The following is a 13,213-nucleotide window of genomic DNA, read 5'->3' on the forward strand; positions in this document are numbered from 1 at the left end:
CTCCTTGTAGTAGCTGGTGGCTACCTCACTAAACAACATACAAGATGCCAGTTTGCATGATATCCCAAGCAACAGGGGTAAAGTGTCATGCCCAAGGATACAACAACAATAGCAGAAAGCAGTCTATGACCTCAGATATTTTGTCACACCATTAAAACATATTTATACACCCAAGAAATAACTTATAATAGTCACCCTTCTTGGTACAGATGGAAGCAACAGTGGAAGGAATCTGGAGTACTTAGAGAAAATCCATATGGTTGGACAGGCTTCGCTCATATCTTTCAAGTCTGATCAGATAATCAAACTCTTGTTGCCTAGGTGGTATACAGCTTTTTGAATATGATAATGAACTTGTTGTTTACTTTACAGGATGGTTGTTGGTGTTGTTTTGATGAAGCCCAGAGTCTCCATCGTAAGGCATTGTCCGTCATGTTTGACCATGTTGAGGCTGTGTTGGTTGCCCTGAAGGCCAGACACTCGTATGCCACTCTAGCTGATGGTCAAGAAGTAAGTTTAATTTTGTTTTGATTGATGTTGCATAAGAACTTACCAGAATGACATGTTCTATATGGTTAAAGAGATAAGAAAGTTAGATGATTTGGCAAAAAATCATTCTTCTGGGAGACATATTAACTTTGTATCATCAAAATCGATCTAAACAATTGTTCTATTGTCACATATGTTTGTATAATTTACCAGCTGAGGTCAAGAAAATTAACTTTAACTTTACAATGTAATAAACTAATAAAAATTCTATCATTTTCTACAGATCTCGATCAAGAAGAGTAGTGCAATACACATGACCATCAACAGAGATGACACCAGTTGTAGTCTGCCGATTGAGGTACGGGCACTGTTCCGTACAGTGTCGCTTATCAAACCCGACTTCAGTCTCATCCTCAAGGCCAAGTGTGCCTCCATGGGTTTCCGTGCTCCTACAGTCCTAGGTGCTAGGCTCAAGTCTGTATCAGAGCTGGCTAAGGATCAATTGTAAGTATTCAGAATCTATATTGGTCATCCTCATCATAAACATCAAGATTTGGGTTTATGTACTTTTCACTCATACGTATTACTGAAAAGTTACAAACAACAAAATCAAATGAGAAATATTTTACCGAACATTTTCTGAAATATAAGTCATAGGAGGAGGATTTCTGTTTCATGTTCTCTGACAGAAATTATTTTTCTAAATCAATTGTTTCAGTGATTAGTAATGTGTAGTATGTAATGTTTGACTGTATGGACGTATAATTATCTCCCCTTGTATTTGTGAAGGTCTGAACACTTCCATCACTTGTTTGGTATTGCCACATGGACCGGTGTTCTTAAGAGAGCTCTGCAGAAAAGGAAATATGTCAGGGATGAGAAAACCCAGGACCGTGTAGAATCCAAGGCCAAAGATGAAACATCACGGTCAGAAAGTCAAGCATCTGAGGCACCTACTAAGATTGCAGGGCTACAAAATGGTGAGTTCAGATAGATGGATGGCAAAACTAAAGGTTCTATGACAACGTTTTGCACAGATTTGCAGTTGATTTACTATGAAAAGTTATATCAAGTTATATAAAAAAAATAACATATATTTCCAGTTGAAATGGTCTTTTTAATTTTCCAGTTGGTTCAAGTAATGTAAAGATATCTTCAGTGAGTAGAAAGACAGGCACGCCCAATCCTATGACTGCTGCTGGTAAACTAGAACATGCTCTGGTCGCCCAGACAATCCTGGAGGTCATTTCTCCCAGACTGACTGGCAGGGTAAGACACTACTCAAACTGAGCAATAGGTTCAATATTTTACGAAATATTTTCTAAGTTTTCAAGCATGTTTTTATATGATTAATTGTAAGATACCTTTTCTTTGAAAATGTACAGGCAGTGGGAAAACAGTATTGTGTGCGTAATCTTTTTTCCAGGCATAATTTTGTTTTTTTAATTGATTTATAGCTTTTCCATGGTGAATATTTTTAGCTATAAAGCCATTCCAACAAAACCTCAAATTTAAAAAAAAAAAAAAAATTGCTGTAAAATAATTTAAATTCTAATAATTAAAAATTGGCTCTAAAATTTCTTAAAGAAAAATACTAATGTTCTTTTGTCCCCTACAGAATGTGAAGCTGTTTAAGGCCGTACTGGATGATGTGTTCGCTGGTCTGCCCGAGCCTCCTACTAACCTGTCCCAGATACAATCGGCCAAGTCCCGTGGGATGGACATCGACCTGTCCCTCAAACACAAGGTCGCAGACAAGGGACTGGTAGCCCACGATCCTTGGCTCACCAAGTGTAAACAGCTCTTCAACATCTCTCAGGTCCACAATGGTTAGTATATACTGTAGAATGAAACTGTAAATTGTTATTTTTTAAGATTTAAACTTTCATTTCAAAGTTAAAATCTCTTGGGGTTTAGAGCCATGATTAGATATATTAAAGTAATCTCCTAAATCATTTAAGTGTGATTAGAATAAGCTTCAAAATTTACAGAAAAATTCTTCTTTTCATTGTCCAATGTATAGATATTGTTTGAATAATCATTAAATTCAATCAAAAGTTTTAATTCACTTTAGTATAATTAGACTGTATTTTTTTGTTCACTTATCAAATTCACTTATGTTTCCAACAGGTGTAATCGTAGCAGGGCCCCCGGGGAGTGGTAAGAGTACATGTATTCAGACCTTGGTGGACTCCTTGTCGATTTCTGGGCGTGGCACATCTCGTCAGTCCCAGGGCAGCAGGGCCACCAACCCCGCAGAGTCCATGCACAAACTCATCAAGATGAACCCAATGGTTGTTGATGATGAAGCTCTCATGTTTGGCTCACTCAACCAGAACCATGACTGGATAGATGGTATCTTCACTAACGCTGTCAGGAAGGCAAACAGGGTAGGTTGGATCCCTGATGGGCCTTGTTACTTTCGTTCTCTCCCATGGCTATTTCTGAAAACTTCTTTGTTCATGAACTAGTAAAAACTAGTATACGGAAGATATATGAAAGTCTATTAACATACATACTTGATACCTGAAGAAAAAGATTGTTGAGATTATAACTGTATTTTATTTTTGTACAGAACTTGAGTACTACCTGGCTGTGTCTGGACGGCCCTCTCAACCAAGGCTGGGCTGACAACTTCAACAGCATCCTCAGTGGGGACAAGGTAGGCGAATCACTCCATTGTTATGTTGGTTGGTTGTGAAGGGAATCATCATGAATATGAACATAAATGCTCACTGTCAAACTTTAAACTAAAATTACGCTGTTTCACAGTAAACTCTAAAACTTTTGGCATGCTTTAATTTTATTGCATATTTCAACGGATAAGTGCAGTGACAATAGCTAAAGTGGTAAATAAAGGGAATGGACTGTTAATTAGATTTCCAACTTTTCTGTATACTGTAATATATTGTGGTAGCCTGACAGTAATAGTAGTGTGACTCATGTACCTTTTAATATTTTTTTACACAGGTGTTACATCTGAAGAACGGAGACAAGCTGTTCTTGTCTGACAATATCATCCTGATATTTGAGACCGACAGTCTGGACAATGCCTCCCCTGCCACCATAGCTAGATCTGTGAGTTACCGTAGTACCAGATTCTATATCTGTGTTGTATATGATAATAATAGCATCTGGATGTATTACAAAGCCACGTGATTGGTTCAGGATATTCTAAAAGACTTCTTAATTGACTCCAGTACTTATAGTTGCTACAAGGTTATTTTTGCATCACAGTGTAATTCCAATACATAGAAATTTCATAAGTGATTTTGTAAAGCAATATTAAATCTACATATCTCTGATTGTAGTTTTTAACAAAACCCAATATTTCATACCTGTACTGGTCTGTGAAGCCAATTGATGTTCTGTCGATTGCAGGGCATAGTCTTACCTTGACAAAGATGTCCTGGGATGGAAGCCTGTAGCCGACGCCTGGATAGAGAGTAGAACTCCTCAAGAAATACATGTATGTATACTATACAAGGTATCAGTAGATATATACCTCATTCAGTACAAGTATCACCTCTCTTTCAGTGAATGCTGAATGTCATGACCAACTATATATGGATTTTCATTCATTTATAATCAATACACACCATTATAGTGTCAGTGTAGACACTGGATTACCATATGTATCCACCAATAAGCTCATGCCTGGTAATAAGCCCACCTCTGTATAGTACAGCTCAGTTAAATACTAATGATTGTCCTGCAATAAGCCTGTCTCCTACATTGAGTTGATATTTGAGTCAGTTTGTGGAGACCTCTGGGCTTATTACAGGATTAAATACGGGTAGATAATTATAAATCCTCTAGTAAGCACGGCTTATCATCGGTACCAGTCTAATGACGTTAGAGTTCGATAGTAGATCAGATGTCATGCATGACTGATCACAGCATCATCAGTTTATTTTTCTCTCTCATTCATTGATGTTGGCAGAGGATATACAAATTGGCTTAACCACTTCAGCTTTAAAACATGTTTATAATACAATATATATATCTATCTAGGTAACTATAAGTGCTGAAGTGATGCAGCCTTGCAAATACTGAATTTTCCCTACATTTCTTGATTCAGTGACATAGTTTGATAAATTTGTTACTGTAAGTTTCATATTGTTTATTCATGTTATAAAGTTTTGTATTTCTTATATCTGGTTAGCAAACTGCTATAGGAATTAAAATTACAATTGTGATATAACTCAAATCAATACTTTTCATTGTTCGAATATGGTCTTTGAAAATACAGAATACAAATTCTCCTTAATCAAAACTGATATCTTACGGTTTAGGTAAAAACATAAAATACATCAATTTTTTTAAAGCTATACATCATGTACATGTATGAGAGATTTTACCTTGAGGTTAGAGTTGTCTACCCTGATAAAACTCTTTGATGACATGTTTTGAAAGTTACCTGTTACTTATCATATGTAAACTGGTGTTTTATTCTCTCCCTTGTTGCCTCCAGGAAAAGGTAGGTTTGATGTAGTACATCTCCGTGTGACTTTACATCTCTAGAGAAATACACATTGGAATGTAGACGGTAGACTCATAAAGTCTATAATGATTTAGATAAACCATAACTTCATCTCATAAATATCTTACTCATGAAATTGGTCAGGAGGTCATAAATCAAAATATATTTAAGTAAATGAGGTTTCAATAGAAAGTAATTTTGTCTTTTGTGTGGATCGATGTAGAGCATTTCTATTTATTTAGTGCTTGATGGTAAAATATGCTATTAACATTGATTTTTTGTATCATATGTCAAAAATATATCAGTTTGATGCCGGTGTTTTTTTGTAAATAGTTGTAATTTTAATGAAACGTGTTGTCTGTACAATTTCAGTACACAACTGTAATGGAAGTGAGTGTAATGTACAGCTGTGATAGTTTGCAATGAGTGATATATAATCTGCTATTGACGAGGTGCTAGGTGTGGGATGTTACCTGGCCAGGGAACCTATCACTATAGGGCTCCTTCATTTTCATTGAAGCAACTCATTTCTGGAGTGAAGCTAGATTGTTGTTAAATGTTGATTTATAATTAAGTCTAGATGTTTGCTACAGATATTCTTTTTATCACAGTTTGCCTATGAGGAGTAGAAACTTCCACTAACACAATAAAATGATAAAATTCTGGATAGACATTTCATCAAAATTTTTTGGTGAAACTTACTGCCAGGAAACTAATTTAGCTGTGTATTTAATAAATATATAAATATATTTATATACAGAGTAATTTACCTGAATTTACAAAACTATCATTTTAAGTGTTTCAAAGATCTACCAAATAGTTACTGAAAGTTTTTTGCTGAAAAAAAGTGTTCATAACAACCATAATGCTAATTCTGAACAGCAATACAGGAAGCAGAAGTTAAATAAATTGCAGAATATTTATCGACTTCAAAGTAAAACAAACAAAATTGTTGTAATTACCACTTAGGTGCCTGGTTTTCTTTCTATACAGAGTCGCAAGTCTGTGTACCGTAGACAGGAGGGGGAGCCCCTGCCTACTGTGGGAGGGGTAATATACAGTATAGTTACTGGTCCGTGGTCCTAGCTCTGTCTCCTCCACAGGAGAAAACCTCTCACCTTCCCCCTGTTTCCCTCCATCTTCAGTTGTACACATATTTTTGGTTTTTATTGGCTCTGCAATGCATATGGTGTGTTTAATTTTTCATTTGTTTTTGTGTTCTGTATTCCTGCAGATTTTGTTATTTACTGGTAGATTTATTTTTTGTTGAGCGAAGCGATGAACAAATTTTTTTTTTACTTTCAGATTTTTGTTTTTTGTTGAATCAAACCATAGAATTAAAAAAAAAAAAAAAAAAAAAAATTGTTCAAGAAAATCATTGATATGATAATTCATGACTGTACAACAAATTATGTCATTGGTGGTAGTTTTGCGCTAAAATATGAGATTGCTAAATATCAAGGTATGTTTACTGTTACTAAACTTCCTGGCTTTCAAAGTTTTTGGAAATTTGAATATACCTTTAATTGGACATACTATGGACCAAACCTAGAGTTAAAATTCTGTGTGAAACTTCTTCTGTGGACAAGATGTGTGTTATTTCTCTACAAAGAAGTGTTATCTGCGTTACCTGGTGAAAGGGACTGTAAGATGTGTCTGCCTGGTATGGAACAGAAATCCTGGAACTACTAACACTTACAGAAAGAGATTAATACCAAAACATAACGAAGCTTTTTATTTTTCTTCTCCATTGAAATTCATGAAATGTGGCCACCATTTTTCCTAGGAGCCTGTCACCCCTGTGCCTGTTGATTCAAATCTAGAAATTGACCCAACTGAAGATAATGATCCACCCGTCAAAACAGTGGAAGGGGTAATCTGCACGAGCATGGGCGAAACTCATCAAAATAAAGCCACTTAATTTTCTTACAAGTTCTATTTCAGTGCATTGTATATTAAACAGCAGTTCACTTGCATGAGATGCTTCGATCATGTTCTCGTATAAATGTGTCATTATTGTATCATAATTGTGTTTTGTCAATATTGCCACTTAATTTTTTAATTCAAATGTCCTCATTTTAATTTGAGCTTATTTAAACCAGAAATTAATGGTATAGTTAAAACAATTTAAAACTAATAAACATAGCAATAATCAGCCCATTTGGTGAGTAACAAATCTTGATATCAAGGAAGAAAACAGCTCTGATAATTAATTTTACTAATCTAATGTAATTTCTAAAATTTACATTTTTATCAGTTGGTGGCATCTGCTTTAGAACAAGCTCATGGCTATCTTTGTAGTTGCCAACCAAAAATAACATTCTTTAAAAAAGAAATCAAGTAGAGTCTACTTGAATTTTTTTTTTTTTTAAATTCACAAAAACATATTACAACTTATAATCATTAGATTATTACAACCTGAGGGAAAAGGGAGATACAACCACAAACAGCATTAAAACCTCACTGTTCTATTGAAGTAGCAACATCAGTATAGATTTACATGTGCATGACTTGTATATAACTGTCCAGTGTCCACCTGTAGTGACCACAGTAGACCTTGAGTCCATGTCCATCACTAACACATCTCAACTTTATCACCGCTGTGTTGTAAACCTATCTCTGGAGAATGACTGTGTCATCTTTACAGAAGTTTGCCTCTCAATCAGCTCAATGTTTTGTGTCTATATTTCATTGTACATGAAAAAAAAATTATATTGTATAATGTATTTTTCTTTATCTTGGTCTTATTGGGTTACATAATAAATCATGATATGACGGTATACAGGCAATATATATATATTTGATCACCAGTAAAACATATATTTTTTACCTGATGTAGCAAAGTTTTTTCTAAAAAAATTAAAATGTCTACCCTATGATGAGTAAAATATAGAAGTCATCATTCCTTATATGTTTTACATTCCATCATACTAACTTTGTATATCACTCGTTATTTTCTGTCAATCATTTTTGTACTTGTAATTTGGTTCATGTTCTTTGTTCCAAATTACTTGTATGTATCATAAAATAGAGTCTACTTGCTGTATTTCAGGTTTTACAGAGAGCCTTCCAGAAAACCCTTGATCCAATGGCCCAGTTTGTTCTGCAAGAGGCCAAGTAAGTTTTACAATCAATTTTTTATATAATTCAAGGATATTTGTTCTTCTAAAATCTTAAAAACAGAAATTGTTTTCTGAATAAATTTTCTTCTACAAAATGATTTTAATCAAACAATTTACATGAATGTTTTTGTTTTCAGACCAAGTCTAAAGCTATCCCTAGTTGGCATGTTCAAGACCTGTCTAGGCCTACTGTCTGCCATGTTGGCAGACAACATTGAGATCGGCGGAGAGCTCCATATCGAACGGCTTTACCTTTTCTGTCTGATCTGGACATTTGGAGGACTCCTCAACCCCTCCGACAGGAAGGGCTTCAGTGACCTTCTTAAAACCCTCTCAACTGCGTAAGTCTTCCTGTCTTCTAGGAAGTAACAGTTAAAAGTCTAGTTAATTGAAAAAATATTCTACAAATACATGTATTGTAAATTTATTATTTTAAAAAATTAAAAAAAATCCCTAAATGTTTAGGTATTAATTCTATAAATATATTTGCAAACATTGAAAAGATTATGAATGAGTTATAATTATTGTAGGTTGCCTGACGATGATCGGGACATCTGTGTGTTTGACTACTATGTAGATGAGTCTGGAGAATGGGACCCGTGGACATCTAGGTAATAACCTCCCCATACTGGAACCTCTGTAGTCTGTATAGGAGCCTAAAATTACTGTAACATTGAATTCTAACTTAATGTGGTAGAGATTTGGACTATACACATCAGAAATTAATTATGTAACTGTCAACTATTTTAAAGGACTAAAATTTGCTTCAAAATAGATGATTCAAAATGATATCGAAGTCTATATTAAGACATCAGATGGTGTAGTATACAGTTGCTTATATATTTTTTTCCAATGAGTTTTACCTATATATACATACATTGCTCTCACATACATCATAATGCCATCAACCTTTCCCAGGGAATTTGATTATGACATTATTTAAGAGAGTTTTGTATTTTGTAACACAGGGTACAGGAGACAGTTTACCCAGACAACCAGGACATGTTAGGGGAGGTATTCATGGACTCCGTCGACACTGTAAGTACCTCTGATGCTGGTGTAACTGGTGTAAGCCAGGAATATCTAGATGTATTACAACACATCAGTAATATTCTGGAGAATTTTCAGGGCTTTCATGTCATTGTTTATTGTGGCAAAAATTTAAATCCCATAAGTTATAATCAGAAGTTTAAACATTTTGCAGCGTTTTTGTTTGAAATCAAACATGCACATATTGCCTATGCAGGTGTACAAATTATGTAGGTTTTCCTAGACTCAAGTTAAAAACCGGTAAATCACTATTTGTACGATGCTCAGCTAGGACAGAATGAACTACAATGCAGAGTCCACAAAATGATCATGCATGGTGAGGTTCAATTAATGTAAATAAAAAAAGATAAATGATTTGAGTGATAAATATATATATATGTACTGTAATCTGAAAACATTTATAGTTATGTTATTGTTCGATGTATATTTTGACAGTTCCGCACAAAGATTTTGATGGAGTTTGCCTCTGCCTCGGGCCTGAATGTCTTGTTGGTGGGTGCCAATGGATCAGGCAAGACCAGTCTTATTGATAGGTTCATGGATGTTCAAGGTATGTACCACAAATTTCAGTTTTAAACATTTACATGTTAATTACTTATCATAATGTGTCTTGTACCATTCAATCTTGACAAATTGATCAATTTCAAAGTCTCACAAAGAACCACTATTTTCCTTAATTAACTTCTTGTATACCCACCATAAAGGCAGACATGTATTAGCAGTTCCTTGTTTAATTTTCCATTAACATTACCTTGTGAGATTTGCAACAAAATCTTTTGAAAATATTTTTAAACGTCAACAACTATAATTATACATTAAAGCTATATCTGTAGTTGTTTTGACTTGATGAAGATTGGCCATTTTACTTGTTGTACAGACCCACAGGTAGCGGTGTGTAAGAGGCTCGTGTTCTCTGGAGCCTCCTCAGCCAAACAGTTCCAGCACTTCATTGAGGCCAACATCCACCACAGACAAGGTAAGGGCAAGTCTTCAATGACACAATAAATTTTTCAAAAGCAAATACTAATCTAAAATACTTTGATATGACAATTGACTATTGCATGTTTTGACTTGACCAGGCTTTGTAAGACAAGATTAATCTAAAATACTTTGATATGACAATTGACTATTGCATGTTTTGACTTGACCAGGCTTTGTAAGACAAGATTAGGACAAGCCAAAGTCTTCAGTGATACAGTTCATTACAGAAAATCAAATACCTAAACAATTAAACACATAGTGTAAATCTGTGTTTGTTTGAGTTTTGCCTATGGATGATGATGTTATGTTCTGTATCATAAATCTGTGTTTGTTTGAGTTATACCTATGGATGATGATGTTATGTTCTGTATCATAAATCTGTGTATGTTTGAGTTTTGCCTATGGATGATGATGTTATGTTCTGTATCATAAATCTGTGTATGTTTGAGTTTTGCCTATAGGTGATGATGTGATGTTCTGTATTGACTAGGGTTTGTTTATGGAGCCAAGGAGAGTAAGAAGCTGAAGGTGTTTATTGACGATGTGAACCTACCTGTACCAGACTGTCATGGCGTTCAACGTTGCAATGAGGTAAGGTGTTATTCTGGATAATTCTATCTTTTTGTTTTCTCTGATATTTTCTTTATGTTATACGTTTGTTGCATTGGTCTGCATTCCTGAATGTGACTCGGAAATTCTTTAGGTCTCCAACAATCAAAATTTGGCCATTATTATAATGATGACCAAAATTGGAAAAAATAGTTGCAATTGATGAATACACTAATTTGATAACAGAGAGTTTGTAATCATTATATCTTGACTGTCACAATAATCTTGTCCTTATTTGTCTAATCCCATGACCTTCACTTTTGTATTAATCTTGTCACCTTGACCCTGGCTGTTGTAATGACCTTGTCATCTTGACCTTGATTCTTTGTGTTTTAGCTACTGAGACAGTTGCTGGATGACAAGGTCCTGTGCACACTGCAGAAGCCTTTTGAGTGGAAAACAGTGGAGGACCTCAGTATTATTTCGGCCATGTCTATGAGTGACCACCCCAGTGTCACCATACGACAGCTGTCCAACCGACTACTGGTCAGTACAACAAGTAAATTTGATCACTAACCCAATTTACGCTTGAACTGAGTAAAACTTTACTGACACAATCAAAAACTCAAATTCCGAGCTATTTTGTGAAGAAGCTAAATAACTTTTATGTCTTTTGTAATTGTTATGTTTTGAAATTAAGAATAACTTTTAAGTTGTATTGCATATTTTACCATCATATCTAACATTTTGTGTTTGGGTTTCATTGAAAATCAATGAAATTGTCCTTTTTGTAACAGATGATATGTATTGAAAACTGTTTGTGTCATGTTTCAAATGTAAGGATATCATTTTGGATGTGACTTAATTTTGCCTCCACAGAGACACTTCGCTGTGTTTAACCTTGCCACTCCCTCAGATGAGGGCCTGAAGAGCATTGTACACGGAATTCTGGAGGTCAACATGACAGATGGGGACTGTCAGGGACTGGAGATCGATCTCCATAGCAACCTTGTCAAGGCATCATGTGATATTCTCAAGGCCGTACAGAATGTGCTCAGACCTTCCCCAATGTATGGCAGACGACACTATCTGTTTTCTCTGAAGGACATCACAGTCTGCTTCCAGGTCAGTTCTGTACAGATAGTCACCCGAATCAGATTGGTAGTGATCTGCAAGTATGGTCAACATCATAAATGAAGGAAAACCTAGATGACATCTTGTATGGCCAAACAATATATATCTTATATGTCTCATTTTTGTCTTTTGCAATATTAATAGGAATCAAAGTTGCAGAGAATATTCATTTTTTTCATTCTGGATTAAGTTCTGAATACCTCAATTGAATGTATCACATCAGTCACTAGACTACACCAAGAATACTAAGGCCAAAGGTGAAACTGCTAAGTGATAATAAAGTAAAATTTTGTAAAACATTTACCATGTATTCAAGATACGAACTGATCTATTTCTGATGAATGTTTGTATTGGGTATTAAAATAATCTGTATCACAGGATATATAATGTGTAGTAGAAGATAAAGACGCCATTGAAGTAAGAAATTATTTCCTTCAGAACTTGAAACGCCTCCCAGAAGAGAGCCTGGCCGATGAGACCATGATACCAGTCGTGTCTCTATGGCGACACGAGATGCAGAGGATTATAAAGGACAGAATTAGCCGTACAGCAGATCTCAACTGGTTTGACAGTCTCCTCCAGGAAACCATAGAAAGTACCTGGCCAGACTTGAAGGAACCATTGATTGAAAATTTTGTGACATTTCCAACAGATGCCAGGATGTACCAAAGGCCTGTCACTTCAGTTGGAGCTAAAAATATCAAGGTACATATGTAAGAACAGAAGTTAGAGCAAGGTTGGAACCAAAAAATAACTGCTTATGTTATGTTATTTCTTATTTGTTTTACATTGATAGTTGAAGTACAGGTACAATGGGCCTTTTGTTTTAAAATTTTGGTGCCGTTATGTTGTATAAAATCATACCATCTTCCCTGTGTCCCCGACAGATTGTACTACAGCCGATTGACCAGCTACGTGATGTCCACAGTTGTCTGAACACACACCTCACGCGATACAACGAGGAGTTTGGAAACATCCCCCTCAACATCATGTTGTCGGACTTCATCATTGCTCACATCATCAGGATGCACAGAGTTCTCAGCTTCCATCATGGGTAAGGAAATATCTCAGATGAATAACTCAACCATTAGTGAGAAAAACAGGAAATATTTAGTCTCAACCATTTACATATAATCTATAATCAGGTAAAAAAGTTGGTTTGTCTTTGATTTTGTTTCCATGTACATGTTATGACCATCAAATTAAAGTTATTGTACAAAGTTTTGGCATTAGATACTTTCATTTTGGTAGTTGATCACTTCAAGAAATTCAAAAAGTATGTAGCCATCTACTTTATGACAGATCTCTTTCTTTCAGGGATATAATGATACTGAAGTAAAAAAAACCTAATAAATGACAGGAAATCACTTGTCAATGACTTACTTACATATATAAACCCATCCTT

General features: G+C 35.1%; 1 protein-coding gene across 1 annotated transcript in view; it reads left to right on the forward strand.

Moving 5' to 3' along the window:
• Window positions 1-13,213, forward strand: part of LOC117327363 (dynein heavy chain 5, axonemal-like) — an 87,434-nt gene that overhangs the window by 30,976 nt on the left and 43,245 nt on the right. The window contains 20 exon segments of the mRNA XM_033884303.1: window positions 373-510; window positions 773-993; window positions 1,279-1,469; window positions 1,619-1,758; window positions 2,108-2,318; window positions 2,620-2,879; window positions 3,065-3,151; window positions 3,460-3,567; window positions 3,878-3,958; window positions 8,025-8,089; window positions 8,232-8,435; window positions 8,625-8,705; window positions 9,063-9,132; window positions 9,580-9,694; window positions 10,022-10,120; window positions 10,616-10,716; window positions 11,071-11,220; window positions 11,554-11,799; window positions 12,247-12,513; window positions 12,696-12,862. Of these exon segments, the coding sequence (XP_033740194.1) occupies window positions 373-510; window positions 773-993; window positions 1,279-1,469; window positions 1,619-1,758; window positions 2,108-2,318; window positions 2,620-2,879; window positions 3,065-3,151; window positions 3,460-3,567; window positions 3,878-3,958; window positions 8,025-8,089; window positions 8,232-8,435; window positions 8,625-8,705; window positions 9,063-9,132; window positions 9,580-9,694; window positions 10,022-10,120; window positions 10,616-10,716; window positions 11,071-11,220; window positions 11,554-11,799; window positions 12,247-12,513; window positions 12,696-12,862 (3,002 nt within the window).

The sequence above is a fragment of the Pecten maximus genome, chromosome 5, assembly GCF_902652985.1.
Source record: "Pecten maximus chromosome 5, xPecMax1.1, whole genome shotgun sequence".
In the NCBI taxonomy this organism is placed as follows: domain Eukaryota; kingdom Metazoa; phylum Mollusca; class Bivalvia; order Pectinida; family Pectinidae; genus Pecten; species Pecten maximus.